This window comes from Echinops telfairi, unplaced genomic scaffold, assembly GCF_000313985.2.
Source record: "Echinops telfairi isolate 266 unplaced genomic scaffold, ASM31398v2 ScPeMD7_5;HRSCAF=22, whole genome shotgun sequence".
Lineage (NCBI taxonomy): Eukaryota > Metazoa > Chordata > Mammalia > Afrosoricida > Tenrecidae > Echinops > Echinops telfairi.
This window is the reverse complement of record NW_022103901.1, coordinates 16,950,923-16,968,468: the sequence shown is the minus strand read 5'-3', so window position 1 is coordinate 16,968,468 and position 17,546 is coordinate 16,950,923. Positions and strand designations below refer to the sequence as shown.

Here is a 17,546-nt window from a genome sequence, read left to right as displayed (position 1 = left end):
ACCTTCCCAGGTGATGCCACTGGGTGCACTAACTTAGAGCTAATTACTTGAGTAACTAGTAGGAAAACTATATACTTCACAAGCTCTGCTCCAACCAGAGCAATTTCGGTTTGGGGGCGGTGTCCCCTCAGATAACTGGATGCTTTGGAAAAGTTTGCACTTTCTCTCAACCCTGCATTCTTCTTATTGCATGACTTCTGGGTCTTGGGACACATACCTCCAGAAGTCTCTGGTTTACTGCCTGACCTGAAGATTTTGGATTTTCCACCCCCCCAGAACCTCATGAGCCAGAAGAATGCCCCAGCTTGCTCCCTAACCTCCAGACTATGGTCTGTGGGCCCCTGCAACCATGCAAGCCAGTAGAGGTCTTCAATCTGTCACCTGGTCCACCGATTTGGGACTTAGCAGGCCTCCACAATTGCATGAGCCATTTTCTCAGAAGTGATTTTCTCTCATATACCCACTGCTTCACTTGCTTTGTTCCTCTGGAGAACAAAATATACCTGCTGGCCTGATTTGGCCTACAGATTACTAGCTTACAACCTCTGGTTTAGACAATGTCAGTTTCCAACAAAAAAAAAGGAAGAGGCTTCTCTTCTCTCTGGTACTCATAACTGTCAGAGGCATTGTGTCCTGAGTGTACCCAGAGATGCCCAGCTAGACAGCTCAGATCCAAGGACAGTTTGGCTGATGGTATTAGGTGGAGCCCTGGGCAGGCGAGTCACGCGCACAAGGCCAGCTGAGCAGGAACACGTCAGTGACAAGTGATTCATTTGGAATGATGAGGAATATATACTAGCTGTGAAATGTGATTCAGAAATGAGAGAGCTAGTGACACTTTTACCCCATGCGGTGTTTCTGCAAGTGACGATTCCATATGGCTCCGGACTCCGGGGCATCCTTTTTACTCTGAATGGAAAGGAAGCGTGACCGCAGCATCAATATTTTGAATTAATAACCTTTAAAAAAATTCTTACATATGTAACTTGTTTAGGATTTCTTAGTATTTTAAATATAAACATATTTTATGACACCTAATATATGAATGCCTTTTCATTAAAAAATAGAAAAGAATCAAACAATTCAGAACAAAACTTAGTCAAACCTGAAAAGTGATTTCCACTTACCCAGCTGAACTAGCCCTAGATTTTAGTTTTATTGAACACATCTGTGCATGCACATATATTCATTCATTTATCATATTCTCTTTTAGTTCATTTTCCCTTTTATCAGATTAATTCCTTCTTTAAATCTTTTTATTCAGTTTATTGTTTTTGTGCCCTTCCCTTAGCCCTATCCCTGTGATCTAGCTTCTCCATTTAAATACTTAATTTACTTATTTTCAGTCTTGTTTTTGTACAGCCATCTAGAAAGCTATTGCTTCTCCTCAGAGTACGACTTTGCTCTTATCACACAAGTTTCCATATGTAGGACTTTCATTGCCATTTACTTCTAGTTGGTGTGTAATTTTAGTACTTATTCACTTCTTTCTTTACCCAAGAGTTAGTTAATTAAAAGGTTTAAAATTTTTTTGTCTGTTGTTGTTGATACTATACTATTATGGTAATTTCTAATTGTACTACATTATGATTAGAAATGGCCTGTCTGATTTTTGGCTTTGGAATTTATTAAAGTTTTGTTTGTGGCCTACCATATCCTTTTTATGAATCTTCTACAGTTATTTCAGAAGCATGAGCTTTCTCATTTTGGTACAAAGTCTTCAAAATAGCTATCAAATTAAAAGTTTTATTGGGTTATTTAATCCAATGATTTTTTAAAAAAAATAATTTTATTGGGGACTCATACAACTCTTATCATTATCCATATATTCATCCATTGTGTCAAGCACATTTATGTTTGTTGCCATCATCGTTTTCAAAACATTTTCTTTCTACTTGAACCCTTGGTATCAGCTTCTTATTTTTTTACTCTCCCTCCCCCACCTTCCCTCCCTCATAAACCCTTGATAATTTATAAAGGATTTTTTTCATGGCTTACATTGACTGATGTCTCCCTTCACCCACTTCTCTGTTGTCCATCCCTCTGGGAGGGGGTTATATGTAGATCATTGTGATTGGTTCCCCATATCTCCCCCCACCTTCCCCTTCCCCTCCTGGTATGGCTACTCTCAATATTGGTCCTGAGGGGTGTATCTGTCTTGGATTCCCTGTGCTTCCAGCTCTTACCTGTACCTGTGTACATGCTCTGGGCTAGCCAGATTTGTAAGGTAGAATTGGGGTGATGATAGTGGGAGTGGTGGGGAGGAAGCATTTAGGAACTAGAGGAAAGTTGTGTGTTTCATCGGTGCTATACTGCACCCAGACTGGCTCATCTCCTCCCCATGACCCTTCTATATGGGGATGTCCAGTTGCCTACAGATGGGCTATGGGTCTCTACTCTGCAATCCCCCTCATTCACAATGATATGATTTTTTGTTCTGGGTCTTTGATGCCTGATACCTGATCCTGTGGACACCTCATGATCACACAGACTGGTGTGCTTCTTCCATGTGGACTTTTTTACTTCTCAGCTAGATGGCTGCTTGTTTATCTTCAAGCCTTTAAGACCCCAGATGCTATATCTTTTGATAGCCGGGCACCATCAACTTTCTTCACCACATTTGCTTATGCACCCGCTTTGTCTTCAGCCATCATGTTGGGAAGGTGAGCATCATGGAATGCCAGTTTAATAGAACAAAGTGTTCTTGTGTTGAGGAAGTACTTGAGTAGAAGCCCCATGTCCATCTGCTACCTTAATACTAAACCTATAACTACTTGTGCATAGATCTATTTCCCCATCATCATATAGAAATATATTTACATATGTACATGCCTTGTTGATTTATAGCTGTCTTTCAAGTCTCTCATGTTTTCTTTCATAGTTTATTGTTGTTGGTGTCATTTTGTTACATGTTCTTGTAAAGGTACTTGACTAGATTTTCTAGCACACTAAATTATTTACTTTTTGATGCCTTCTTATATTTAGCTTATCTTTTTAAAATGTTAATGATAAAACTTTTAAGCTCTAATTATTTCTTTTTCATAGGTGAAATGTCCTTTTAGATCTCTCTAGAGATATAATTTTCTGTATTTCAAAGTCTATATTCTTTCATTGGGTATTAGTTCTTTAATTGATTGCATCTTTTAGAGTACTGATTTCGTCCAAATATTTGGTTATTCTTGGATGTCTATTCATCTTTGTATTTGAACGTCTCACTTCCTGGGCCTACTCTATTTGTTGAACCTGACCCTAGTGTCCATTGTGTTGGAGCAGAATATTCTTATGAACTGTCCCTTGGCTTCTCTTCCAAGCAGGTAGATGTCGCCTCTATCTGGGGTGTCACTCCACCTTCCTTTCCTAGTGCCCGCACTCAGGTCTTCCCTCTGGTGGGGAGTGGTTGCTGTCTTTAACTTAGCTAAATAGGAGTGAGGCTGGGAAGGCAATGACTGTGCCTCGGCGCTTCCTGCTGATCTCAAGTCTGTATGGTTATACACACTTGCATGCACGCATACTCCTTCTGCGGGCACTTTTCGCCAGCATATTAGCCTAGAGTTTCTTCTGTCATTAGTTCTTTATAGATATGTTCATGGGTGCAGATACCGTTCTTCGTTGATATCTCTGCTTTCTGTTGTTCAGGAATTCCTCAAAACTTTTAGTCGGTCTGGAGAATTCTGTCAATTCTGCCACCCTTCTCCAATATCCTATCTATTGATACTTCAAGCAGCCAGGAAACACCTGGGGCACCCTTCTTCCGGTCAGTACCCCGCCTCCTCTACATTTCCTGAGACCAGGGCACTTTGATTTTTCTCATAATGGTGACTCCTAGGGTGCTTCATCAATAAATTTAGCTCTGATAATAATGCATAAAGGAAAATCCAAGGTTGAAGGGTACGGTGAATGGGTATTAGAAACTAAAAACACACTGTAAGCATTTGATACATGTGTCACTCCGATTTTTATAGGGGTCGTTCCATAAGAATGGAAGTGCCCCAACCCAATCCACTGAGACTCCGGGTGACTCTGGAGGGCAAAGTTGAACCCTGCTCTCCAGGGTGTGGGAGGCTGTCGGTCCTAAGAGAAGCAGACCATCTCGTGTTTCTTGTACAGAGCGGCTACGGCCTTCATTCACTGCCCGACGCTCAACCTGCTGCACCACCAGGATCCTCAAGGGGTTGTTTAAGGATGCAATTTTTAAAACATGCAGAACAGAACAAGTGACTCTCTTAGGGGCAAGTTGCGATGTCGTGGCCAGTGGGCTTGAGACACCGGGCTAGCAAGCTTGACGTTTGGGATGTTGACATTATTGCATTTACAGTTTATTTGGGAATGGCTGTCTGTCTTGCCAGTTTATAAACTCCATGAAGATGGGGCCCCGTGTGTCTCGTTCACCCCTCTATCCCTAGAACATAGCAGTCAATCTTCAACCAGGACAGCTTCCAGCCAACACAGTCCTCAGCTTCTTGTCTTGGCTGTGCCTGCTGCCAAATCTTCTCTCAGCCTCGCCAGAAAGTGCCCCAGGGGGATCCTCCTCCCCACTCCTGAGTCCACTTGCTTCTCACATGTTAGCACCTGTCAGAGGATAGGTGTGGTCATGGGAGTGAATATCTGGAAGCCACTCATCTAGGCCCTGCCATTCCTAGCTGTGTGACCTTGGGCGTGTGAGTTGAGTACTGTGAGCCTTCAAAGTGAAGCTACCACCCCCACCCATGGCTGAAACATGATGAGGTACAGAGAGAGGTTAGGTCCGTACCCAAAGCTTGGCAGTTGCCAGCTGTTCCTGTTGTTATTCATGTTGTTGTTACCATGTTCGCAAAAATACCATGTTTTATAGCCAGCCTGACTCCTCACTTCTCCCAGCCCAGGAGGACCAGGCAGCTAGGACTCCTGCTATGTTTGAGGCAGTGGTTCTTCTAGCAACACCCCTTGAACTCTTGAGTGTCTCAGTGTCCCTCCTCGCTTCTCCCGGCCCTCTCCTGAGGCTGGCGTGTCTGCCATTTCTGTCGTCTTCTCGTCACCCGCAGTGTTTGCAGCCTGGCTGCCACTGCAGAGGATGCTGTTCGAAAGGGCTTGAACTGAACTTTGCCAACCCCGAACATTAAAATGGAATCTAACGGTTTTAAAGGAAAGATATAAAGTAAATTTTCACAGAGGGATTTCTGGATGTCGTGTTCAGAGCAACTGCTAGATGCCACAGCATGGTGCCCCTTTGAAGTACCAACAGGCTGGTTTTCAAAGTGACCACCCCAAGGAACCTCGCCTGTCCAGATGGAAAGGTTTTGAATGGCTTCCTCTTGGGGGTCTTGCTGCCTGGTTCACCACACCACCCCCCACACCCCTCTTCCCATTACCTGAGATAGCTTTAGATCACTTAGGCCTTACAGGGGCTTAAGGCCTAGGGGTTGATCACCCAGGCTGCAGCCAGCATTTTATTTTCCTCTGTGAGGAAGGCCCTAACTGTTACAGCTCTAGGCTTCAAACTTATATAAACTCAAAACCCCCTGCCATCCAGTCGATGCCGACTCCTAGCAACCAATGGCATAGGGTAGAACTGCCCTGGTGGGTTTCTGAGACTGTGGCTCTCTCTGGGAGTCGAGAACCCTGGTTTCCCGTGGAGCAGCTGGTGGTTTTGAACTGCCGACCTTGCTGTGAGCAGCCCAGCGTGCAACCACTATGCCACCAGGGCCTTTTCAAGTCACAGACTTTTGTTAAAGCCCCCTCATAAGTATTTTGTAAATAAAATGAATGGTATTTAAACTTGCATTTATTTCACCCTGGATTCCACACTTGCCCCACCTCTCAAAATCTATCTCCATGCCCCAAAGCTATCGCTGTCTTTTATTCACGTTTTAAACGGTTCTGCTTGCATACCATAGCATCTTTTAAAACGCAGCAAAGAGTGTGTCTCTGCTAACCCTCCCTTCAGGAGCCTAACCTTGGGCATCAAACCAAATCCAGATGTTTCCCTGCTGCCTCCGTCTGGATGGAATTCTCTGTCTTCTCCTTTCATCCCAGGAGCACTGCCCTCCACCATTTCTGCCTCTGGGCCTTTGCCTCTGCTGTTCCCCCTGCCTGACACACTCTTGGCCTGGACATTCCCTGGTGGCTCCTCGGTATCCAGGTGTCATTACTTACCACCTGTTTTTCACTGGGGTCTCCCGCCCAGCACGGTCAGGGCCTCAGTCTTATCCACAGCTGATGTCCCTGTGTTTTCTCCCCCACGGTGTGGTGCACCCCAATAAGAGAAGAGGCCTTGCCAGCTGGTCCATTCCTACCATTGCCTCCGCCCCCTGCTGAGGGTCTCTAGCACACATGCGTCATGGCTGAGTTCAGGAATGCTGTGGCTGGGTAGTTCTCCCCAGTGATGGGACCCCTACAGCACCTAGCAGAGATCGCTTCACCTGTCATCCCCTCATCTAGAAGGAGCCGCGCTTGGGGCTCATAGCTGCGAGACGCTGGACCAGCTGAAAGGCTCTGCTTTAGTTCCCCAATTTTAGAGAACCCCCCAACATCTGTCACGAAAAATGTGGGGTGGTAACATTACGAAGATGATGAAGAGGCCAGAGGAAATCCCAAGGTCCCAACATGCTCCCTGAAGCCTCCTTGGATAGTCGGAACTTTGTCTTACATGCTTTGTACATGTGGTGGGGGCTTGCTTGGTGGCCACAGTCCATCTTAGACAGTGGGCCTGGGACTAACTGGGAATTCCTGGATGGCAATGGGCATCTCCCAGACCATTTCATTGTGCTCGTGTGCGCCTTGTACATGGATGAAGTGGCAATTGTGCAAACAGAACAAGGGGATAGACCTGCGGAAAGTGTGCGTCAGGGCTGCGTCCTCTCACCACACTTACTCTCTCTGTGTGCTGAGCAAATCAACCGAGAATCTGGGTGACCTGAAGAGGTATGTGGCATCAGGATCGAGGAAGGCGTATAAACCACCTGTGATGTGCACATGACGCACCCTGGCTTGCTCACAGAGGAGGGCTTGAAGCACTTGCTGCTGAAGATGGAGAAGCGTAGCCCTCAGCCTGAATTACAACTCAACGTAAAGAAGACCCAAATCCTCACAACTGGACCACGAGACAACCCGTCATGATAAATGGAGAAAAGCTCGACGTTGTCGAGGATTTTGCCTTGCTGGATCCATAGTCGATGCTCACGGAAGCAGTTGTCAAGAGATCAAAAGATGCCTTGCACTAGATAAACAGGCTGCACCCAGCGTAGTTAGTGTTAAAAAGCAAGGATGTAACTTTAAAGACTAAGGTGTGCCCGACCCAAGCCCTGGTGTTGTCCATGGCCTTCAATGCATATGAATAAAGAAGACCCAAGGAAAATTGATGGGTTTGTGCTGGGGAGGAAGGCTGAAGGTCCCGTAGACTGCTCCAAGGACAAACTGACCTCTTTTGGGAAAAGTATGGCCAGAGTGCTCCTTGGGTAGTCAGAACTTTGTCTTACATGCTTTGTGCATGTTATCAGGAGAGAGCGGTCCCTGGAGAAGGACATCAGGTTTGATAACACAGAGGGACAGTGAAAAATAAGGAAGGCCCTCAAGGAGATGGGTTGACCCCGTGGCTGCAACCATCAGCGTAAGCACAGGAACAACAGCTGAGAGTGGCACCGGAGGGGCAACGTCCCAACCCTCTGTTGTGCAGCAGGTCCCCATGGGATGGACTCGATGACCCCTAACAACAGCCACAGGCTTCTCCCAGCTGGTTGGCACATTTTATCCTTGGGCTCCACAGAGAGTGGCAGGAAGAATGCTTGGTGGGCGCCCAGGGAGGGGGTTTCCCTCTGTTTTCTTGCCCACTGGCCCCTGACCCCTGGGGAACAAGAACTTAACCGAGTCTGCTTGAGAATGGGAACTGGGCCAAGGCCGGGAACCAATACGCTCTCCTGTTTTAACTGAATTTATGTTTTGCAAGGTTTCCTTTTATCTTACCGGGTTATTATGGGGACCAGCTGAGAGGAGGAATTGAAGATGGTTTGTAAAGTACAGGACATTATTCTACTGGAAAAGGTGACCAGCTGTGTACAATGGCTGAAATTGCTTCTAAACAGCTGGCCACCTGAGCACTCCCATTCCCCTGTGGAAGAGCAATGAGTCTGATGGCCCTCCCCGCACCGACCCCTATCCGACGTGGATGGCACAGTCTGGTTTCCATGAAGAAGGCTCGGCCTCTCTCTCACTCAGGATCTTGTATGAAGGGGATTCCACAAGTTTGTGGGGAAATGCAATTGAGAAACAATGGTGCTTTTTCCACAAACTTTTTTTATACCCGCACCTCCCCATAGGTCATCCTTTTAAATGTGTTTAATGTATGTGCCCTTATTTTCAATACAGGAGTGCTCAGCCTTCCCAGGGGAAGGAACATCATGGCTTTGATCAAACAATTCTCCTAAGGCAGGGGTTGACGGGCCCATTTCATGGGTGCAGCTTTGATTGGTTAAGTGACTTAGTCTGGGTCTCCCGGCCAGTCATTAGTAAAGTTGGAACCTGCTCCCACTTCTGCTCCCAGCCGCCTCCCTTATGGTAGTTAGACAATTTCATGTCAACTGGATAAAAGGAAGAAGGGGTGGAGTCTAGCCTGTCAATCAGGTCACTGCCTGACGATCACTCCTTGTGCGCATGGACTTCTCATGAGGATTCTGCTTTGGGCCTCCGTGTGAATATCAGAGGGCCTCCCCGCCCCCCCCTCCTTTCAGAAGAGTCCTGGTTTGGGTGATATCCATCGTCTGGACCCTCTAAGTCTAGCGATTCATACCCAACCTTGGGGACATCCACACTCCTACAGGCATAAAGGGGCCGTGTTTGAAAAAAAGTATCTAACAGTTATAGTGGAGTGCTAAATGTGACAGTGTCTAGATGCTGTTTGTTAACCACTCGACAAGTCACAGCACTCCCGGACCCCCAATGAGCCATGGGAGAGGAGCCGTGGCAGAGTTTGCTGCCTGGAATTCCAGGGTCTTTGGTAGCCTTCAAGATTTCATATTCCAAGCGTGCGATCCCTGGGCCAGCAATATGATCCTGTCAGAAATGCAAATTATTGCGTCCCATCCCAGACCTGCTGGATCAGACACCCTGGGGGTGGGGCCCACGATGTGCTTTGACGGGCCCCACAAACGTAGCATCTGTTAGACACACACACGCTCAGTGGACGTTCCGTCCATGTGCTCTGTCCAGAGAGGGGCCGTTTTCCCCCAGCCTCTATTGCCCCAGCTTCAAAGCAGAGGCAGTGCACGGCTTGGGATGAGGTTGACAACTGTGATTGTAGGTGGGAATAGATCTTTGGTTCTAATGATCCGTTTTCAACTGGGTTTTTGCTGAAAGTGTCATCTTTCATTGTTCATCTCCCGGCTTGGCTGTTGGCAGGAGCCGAGGGAAAGCCCGGAGCTCGGTGTGAGTCCACAGAGGACACCAGAAGACTGTTCCAGTGACGAGTACGACTCCATTGAAGAAGACGTGTTCTCCGAGCCCGAGCCCGAGGGCCAGGAGCTGGAGAGCCTTCCCAGAGAGGGCGCCCTTCTTTCAAGTGGGGACTCGGTGCAGAAGGACCTCCCCGACGACCACGCGGCAGAAGGACACCCTCTGCAGGGCCCAGACACCCTGGTGATGCTGGCCTTTAATACGCCTTCCACAAGTGAGATTTGGTGGTGTTTGTTTGTTTTACTTTGTCTCTGGATCTAAATAGTAGCACTTGAACTCCGAGGGACACTGTGAATCAGCTCTGGGTAGAGTGGCCTCCTGGGCCAGGGAGGTAGATTCATCAGGTCTCTGTAGATGGCTCACTACAAAGTGACTTAGGCACAAGGGCCTAGTTAGTAACTCCGATAAGTGAGGAGCCCAGGGCAGTAGTCTGATCTTAGACCCAGCTGGCTGAGTCACAGAGTCTCAAGTTTTAGCGATCAGGACAGAGCCCTGGTGGCTCAGTGGTTAAGCATTGGGTTGCTAACTGCAAGGTTAGCACCTTGGAAACCACCAGCCGCTCCACAGGAGAAAGACTAGGCTCTCTACTCCCGTCAAGAGTTAGTCTCAGAAACCCCCAGGCGCAGTTTTGCCCTGCCCATATAGGGTCGCTGTGAGCTAGAATCAACTCATTGGCAGTGAGTAGGGTAGCCATGAGCAGGACCAGAGCACCTGTGGAGAGATGGAGACCAGTCACTGTCCCTAGTGCTCCTTCTCAGCATCCTTTACACTCCTCCTCCAGACTTACCTCTGAAATACGGTGCTACGGTTTGATCAGAGGCTGGGCCAGGTAGAGCCACAGCAATCATTTGGTTTGAGGCCTGGGGCATTGAGGAAAATATTCCCACTGGGCTCCTCCTTCCCCCTTCCCCAGTGTGCTGTCATTCCTAGGTAGCTTTCCCACATTCAGAAGCAGAATTGCTGTTGTCTGAACCGTTCCTTTTCTGTTCCGTGCAGTATCCTGGGAATGCACCATTTCAGGGGAGTCTGCTTTCTCTGAGGGACAAAGAGAGGATTGTGAGAGGCTGCCAGGGGCCCCCCGGGTCCTGGGAATGACAGGGTATAGAGAGCCAGACCAGTTTGATACCAGATGCCGTTTGAGGTTAATCCCAGGGTGTGTAAAGTGAGAAGAGAGAACAGTTTCTTGACATTTTTTAGCAATTAGCCTGCTGGCGGGCCCCCTGTGGCTGTGATGGCTGCCAAGGGTAGGCGCTTGGGGGTGGGGGTGTTATCACCCCAAGAGGCTGCCTCACTTCCCTCTGATGCACAGTAGGAGGAGAGCTTCTGCTGAGGGGAGCACGCAGGAGGCCCAGGGGCCCGCTGCAAGGTCTCACCAGACTCCAACATGGTATTGGGGTTCCAAACTAACCGTGAGCATCCTCAAGCGTAGTCCCCAGAAAGTGTGTTTGGTTCTAGAATGTTCGTTCATTCAGTCAACCATTCGGCACATATCACACCCCGGGCACTGTGTGAGCACAGGTGACCAGAGAGGAAGCAGACAGGCGAGTCCTGCCTCCAGCTCTCACATCCCAGCAGGTTAAAGAGGCCATAAGCGTGTTAGGATGGATGTGAAGCATGGCTGAGTTTTTACTGACCTCTACGGACCAAGCACTATCCTAAGGGCTGTATGCGTGCTCCCTCATTGAGTGGTCACCAGCACGCCAAGGGAAGTGATGCTATTGCCTTCCATTTTACTGATGGGGACACCAAGGCACTGAGCGATCAAGTAACTTGCCCAGAGGGACCCCAGAGGGGCAGAGATAGGAATCCAGGGAGTCTGGCCCCGGAGAGTTCTCAAGCACCAGGCTAAGTCAATAGCCAGATAGGCAGAAAGCAACCGTGTCTATTTTAAGGTCCTCTGATGGGCAATGTGAATACCCCTTGGCCATATAGCCTAGCACAGCACAATCCCAGGTTTCCAGGTGGTATCTGGAGGGCGGGGTTGGGGACGGGCCACTGTTCTGCCTCCAAGGATGAGTAAGGGAGCGCATGAGACAGCATGTGTCCAGGACACAGCCCTGGTGGACCATTGCTCCAAGTGCCCTCAGCATCATTTTCAGCTCGTGGGGAGCCAGTCCCCTGGTCATCCACTCCCTCCATCCTGTGCCTCATCCCATTGGACGCAGTCCCCCTACTGCCCTCTCAGTCTGACCTTGGACCCCAGGTGTCAGGCAAGCCAGTGAGCAAATATTCACATACTCTAGGATGTGGTGGATAGATGCATGTTCTTCCCCAAAGTAGGAGTGATGGCTAAGCAGGTCAGGCAGATGCCACTCACCTCTGGAGCTCCCCAAGCCCCCCTGGAACCCTGATCCCAGGCAGGACTCCTTTTTTGGGGACCTGGCAAGCCCCCAGGAGCTTCTTGGCTGGGATTCACTGCTCGGTGCACTTTAGTTAGACATTCCTAGGTGCCCTCTATGCCTGCCCAGGAGGACCCAAGCCCAGGAGCTCCAGAACTCTGAAGATGCCCTGGGTGGCACAGTTATTTCACATGGCATGAGGAAAGACGTACTGCCAGTGAGACCTGGCAGCCCTCGATGGTAAGACCTGCTGCTGAGGGACAGTGGCAGCCTGAGAGAACCTGGATGTCCTGGGACATCTCATTCCTTGTTCATAGCGTCTGATGCTGTGCATGCAGTGACTGAGCAAGCCCATTTTGTTGGCAGACCAGCACGGCACCTGGCACAGAATAGGGGCCCAAGAAGTATTTGTGGAAAGAATAAGTGAATGAACCAAAGAACAAACGCCCGAGCCAGATATACCTACCGACTCTGTTCCCCTTCAGCATCTTGACTTGTAAATGTCTTTTGCCTGCAGGTGGTAAGCGGGAAAGACATTTATCTGCCAAACGGAAGGACAATGCCGATGTCTTCATTCCCAGCAAATCTGAGCCAACCCTGAACCACCAGCCCCCTGCCACACTCCCAGACCACGAGAGGCCTTATTCCAGTAAGTTCTGGGCACCTCTGAGCTGGGGGGGCAGGGGGGCATGGGGGTCACCTCAGTGGGGAGCTATGGTGGAAGAGCCCTTGCTTCACTGCCCTCCCTACCGAGGGTGGAGCTGACTCTCAGCCACGTTGCAGGTTCTGTGGCAAATCTGTGGTTCAAGTCGAACGTTGCTTTCATTTTTGTTCTTACTTTAAAATGAATGTGCTTAACTCTCTGGGTCATAATATGTACAAACAGGAGAAAATTCTAAAGGTTCAAAAGAGTCTATGGTGAATACACTGCCTCTGGTGATATGAGGAGCCCCGTGCATTGAGGCAGCCATTGACCTAAGCTTCTACTCATATTGTCTCATAACCAGCCCAGAAGCAGGCGCCTGCAATTGTACATACTTCACGGATAGAAACTAACACACAGAAAGATAGTTCACCCAGTTAGAACCATCCAGAACCAAGCTCACTGCCACTGAGTTGATTCTGACTCATAGTGACTCTAGCACAGGGTAGAACTGTCCTTGTGAGTTTCTGAGACTGTAACTGTTTATGGGAGTTGAAAGCCCCATCTTTCTCCCATGGAGTGGCTGGTGGTTTTGAACTGCTGACCTTGCAGATCACAGCCCAATTCATAACCACTACACCACTCGGGGCCTCTTCGCCAACTGGAAAGGGGCCGATAAAGAGCTCAGCGATGGTCGAGCGATTCCACTGTGTGTTTTATCAGGAAACTGCTCACGTGCAAGGCTGTAAAGTGGACCGTCTCATCCTAATGCCTGGTGTTAAACAGTGCCAGACACTCCCCGGGGGCCACCTGGTTGTGGGACATCTGTGACACAAGGGACCTCAAAGAACTCAAGGCATCCTAGTGTTGTCTCCAGAGATTGTCCTGGGTATAATCTAGCCGTGTCCCAGCAAATGATAAAAGCCCTGGTCTAAGCCAGGGCCCTGATCTCTGTTCTTTGGCAGTCTACCCTTGTGCTTGGGGAACTAGAGGGTTTTTTTTTCCTGGTGGCATGGCCTAGGAACCTGATGGTAGGAGCCACCCTGCCCACCCCAGAACAGGGGTCTGTCCTACTCCCAGCCTAAGGCCTGGGGTGTAAAGCTCTTGTCTCAGCAGCTCAGGGCCCATGGAAGAAGGAAGAGAAAGTGAACACCCAGCAGGAAATAACAACAATAAAGGCCATGTATTGGCCGTTCACTCTGGGCATCAGGATTAGAGGAAGGCTCATTAACAACCTTCAGTAGACAGATGACACAACATTGTTTGCTGAGAGCGAAGAGGACTTCAGGCGCTTGCTAAGGAAAACCAAAGACTGCAGCCTCCAGTGTGGATTACAATCCAGGGTTAAGAAAACCCAAATCCTCCCAACTGGACCAACAAACCTATCGTGATAAGCACAGAAAAAACGGACGTTGTTAAAGATTTCATTGTACTTTGATTCACAACTAATGCTCAGGGAAATAGCCATCAAGAAATCAAACGAGGATTTCCGGCAAGATGACACCCAGCTAAGCAGCTTGCATCAAGAGCTCCTCAGTGATCAGTAAATTCACTGATTAGGAAACTGAGGGGGCAATTCAGGAAAGGGAGAGCGGGACCAGACCTCAACCTGGTGCGCCAAGCCTTGACAACAGACCAGCATGAAGCTGTGAGCTAACAGAGGTCTGCGAGGCCAGCCCCTATCCCAGCTACATCGACCCCCTCCCCAGAAGAATGCACTATAGAGGACACCACTGAATGAGTGTACAGCCCCGGGGTAGTGGCAGGTCCCCAGATCACATGGAGGAAACTAAGAGAGAAAGAGAGCGTGCACAGCATCCTGCCCCACCAAGTTCCGAGGACGACAGTCCCTCTCCAAGCAGCCGGTGCACAGAGAGGACTAGGGTCAGCCTCACCTCACTAGGAGACACGGCGTCCCCTAACTGACCCAGAGCGCTATGAGGGGCGAGGAGGTAGCACAGGAGACACAGTGCGGGAATTGGGCCCTGTCTGATCCCCACATGCCAGGGCATAACACAAAGGGAGCGCAACAGAGCAGCAATGGGGGGGTGGGGGGAGCAAGGCAACAAAGTCCCCAGGGAATTCTGAAAATAGACTTTGGACTCGGGGCAGCGCGTGGCACTGCAACAGATTGGATTGGAAAACATACATAAGGGTCAACAGACAAACCTTGAACTATTCATACACTGGTTTTTTTTCTTGTTTTTTTTTTTTCATGTCTATCTATATAAGATAGGCAGGATAAACAATCCTGAGGAGTAAACAACAGGGCTGATGGTTCCAGGGGGTCAGGGGAAAGGAGAAGGTGGGGGAAAGGGAGCGGGGAGCCAACAAACCCAGGGACAAGAGAACAATAAGAGATCTAAAATCGATGGCAAGGTCATAGAATGCCTGGTGGGGTTGATCAAGTGCCATGTGGAGAAAGTAAAGAGCCAAATGAAGGTCGAACACGATAGTGGGACAGGAGGAAAGGAAAAGGAAATAGAGAAAAGAACTAAGGCAAAAAACATTTATAGAGGCATAAATTTATGCATGCGTATATTAAATACATTAACATAAAATTATAGGGATATAGGTCTATGTACATATGTTAAATATTAAGGTAGCATATGGACATTGGGCTTCTATTCAAGTCCTCCCTCAACACAAGAACACTTTGTGCTAATAACCTGGCATTCTGTGATGCTCACCTTCCCGACACAATCACTGAACACAAAATGGGTATATAAGCAAATGTGGTGAAGAAAGCTGATGATGCCCAGCTATTACAAGATATAGCATCTGTGGTCTTAAAGGCTTGAAGTTAAACAAGTGGCCACCTGGCAGGGAAGCAACAAAGCCCACTTGGAAGAAGCACATCAACCTGTGTGATCACGAGGTGTTGACAGGATCAGGTATCAGGCATAAGGCATAAGACCCAAAACAAACAACCATTTCGATGCAAACGAAGAGGGTCAGAATGGAGACCCAAAGCCCATTTGTAGACAAATGGACATCTCCTCACAGAAGGGTCACAAGGAAGGGACAAGCCAGCCAGGGTGTAGTATAGCACTGGCGAAACACACATTCTTTTAGTTCTTTAATGCTTCTTCCCCACCCCCCCCAGCCCCCCGCCACTATCATGGCCCCAGCTCTACCTTAAAAATCTGGCTAGACCAGAGCCTATAGACAATGCAGATAAGAGCTCTTGACACACAGAATCCAGGACAGATAGACCCCTCATGGCTAATGATGAGAGTATCGATATCATGAAGGTAGAGGAAAGGTGGGGGAGAAGAAGGAGAAAGGGGGAACTGATTGCAATGATCAATACACGCATCACCCCCACACCACCCCGGGGACACCAAACAACAGAAACATGGGTGAAGGGAGACAGTGGATGGTGTAAAATATGAAAATAAAAATAATGTATCAATTATCAAGGGTTCATGAGGGTGGGAGTATGCGCAAGGGGAAAAGGAGCAGCTGATACCAAGGGCTCAAGTAGAAAGAAAATGTTTTGGAAATGATGATGGCAACATTTATACAAATGTGCTTGATACAATTGATGTATGGATTGTTATAAGAGCTGTAAGAGCCCCCAGTAAAATGATTTATTAAAATTTTTAAAAAGGAAGTCAAACGACACATAGCATTGGGCAAATCTGCTGCACAAGACCTCCTTAAAGTGTTAGACAGCAAAGACAGCCCATCGAGGACCAAGGTGTGCCTGGCCATGGTTTGTTCAGTGACCTCATATGCACGCAGAAGCTGGACAGTGAATGCGGACGACAGGAGGGTGACTGATGCGCTTGAATCTTGAACATACCATGGACTTCCAGAAGAACAAACAGGTCTGTCTTGGAAGAGGGATAGCCAGGGTGCCCCTTAGAAGCAAGCATGGTGAGACTTCAACGCACATACTTTGGACATGTTATCAGGAGAGACCAGTTTCTGGAAAAGGACATCATTCTTGGTAAAGCGAAGAGGCAGAGGAAAAGAGGAAGGCTCTCAGTGGGATGTCTTGACCCAGTGGATGTATTGTTGGCCTCTGATATAGCAACAGCGCTTTGTTCTGTTGTACACAGGGTTGCTATGAGTGAGAATTGATTTGTTGGCACATAACAATAGAGCTAGCAGGGGACGCAGGGCCATGAGGCCCAGGGCTTCAGGTCAGGTATCCTCTGGGCCATCAGGGGAAGGAGTTCCAGACAAGGTAACAGACATGGTCTTCACTCCAGAAACTGTACACAAGCACCTACTAATGTGCCAGGTTCTGTTGCAGGTGTTAGAGCTCCAATGAACAAGAAAGTCATTGCACCTGCCCTCAGAGTGTTTATCTTTGCAGGCCCAGAGATGGATAACAAGCAAGTGATTGGATGGTGTTAGCAGCTGCCAAGGTAGCACAATAGAATGAAGATAGGTCACCCAGCCAGCATGAGTTGGAGTCAGTATTTGAAAACATGGGCCGTCAGTTCTCTGTTCTGAGCTACCCCACTGAATGACTCATATGCAAACTCCACTATTTGCTCAGACAGATCCCATAAACCTAGCCCTGTATGATAACATTGCTAAAATTTGCAGGTTATATTTGTTATATTTTTCTTAGTGTCCATTAAAATAAACATTTACTCTCAGCAAAAAAATAGGAAGACCCTCCAGGAGATGGATTGATGCAGTGGCTGCAGCAGTAGGATCCAGTGTAGGAACAGTCATGAGGATGACACGTGATAGGTTTTTCGTGCCAACATGGCACCCATAAGAATATATGGGTGGGTCTTAGCCTGTCCATCAGGTCATGACTTTATGACCTCATTTGGAAGTGCCACCGAGAAATGGCTCTCTGGAGGTGGGCCTTTCCCTCTGTCTCTGCCTTCATCTTCCTGTGGCAAGGCACGCTGAGACTCCTGAGATCCCTGCAATGCTTCCACCGCCATTGGGTCCACAAGACGTTGCACCTACTAGCCCGTGTTCTTCCTGCATTCTGCATCCTTACATGTGAGTCTGAAGAGGGATTTATGGACTAGTATTGGATTTTTAAAAAATTGTTTTATTAGGGGCTCATACAACGCTTATCACAATCCATACATACATCAATTGTGTAAAGCACATTTGTACATTCATTGCCCTCCTCATTCTCAAAACATTTGCTCTCCACTTAA

General features: G+C 48.1%; 1 protein-coding gene across 1 annotated transcript in view; it reads left to right on the top strand.

Moving 5' to 3' along the window:
- The window catches only part of KATNIP (katanin interacting protein), a 183,927-nt gene that overhangs the window by 74,910 nt on the left and 91,471 nt on the right, over window positions 1–17,546 (top strand). The window contains exons 6-7 of the mRNA XM_045284933.1: window positions 9,370–9,637; window positions 12,280–12,411. Coding sequence (XP_045140868.1) covers window positions 9,370–9,637; window positions 12,280–12,411 — 400 coding nt within the window. The remainder of the gene's footprint in view (window positions 1–9,369; window positions 9,638–12,279; window positions 12,412–17,546) is intronic.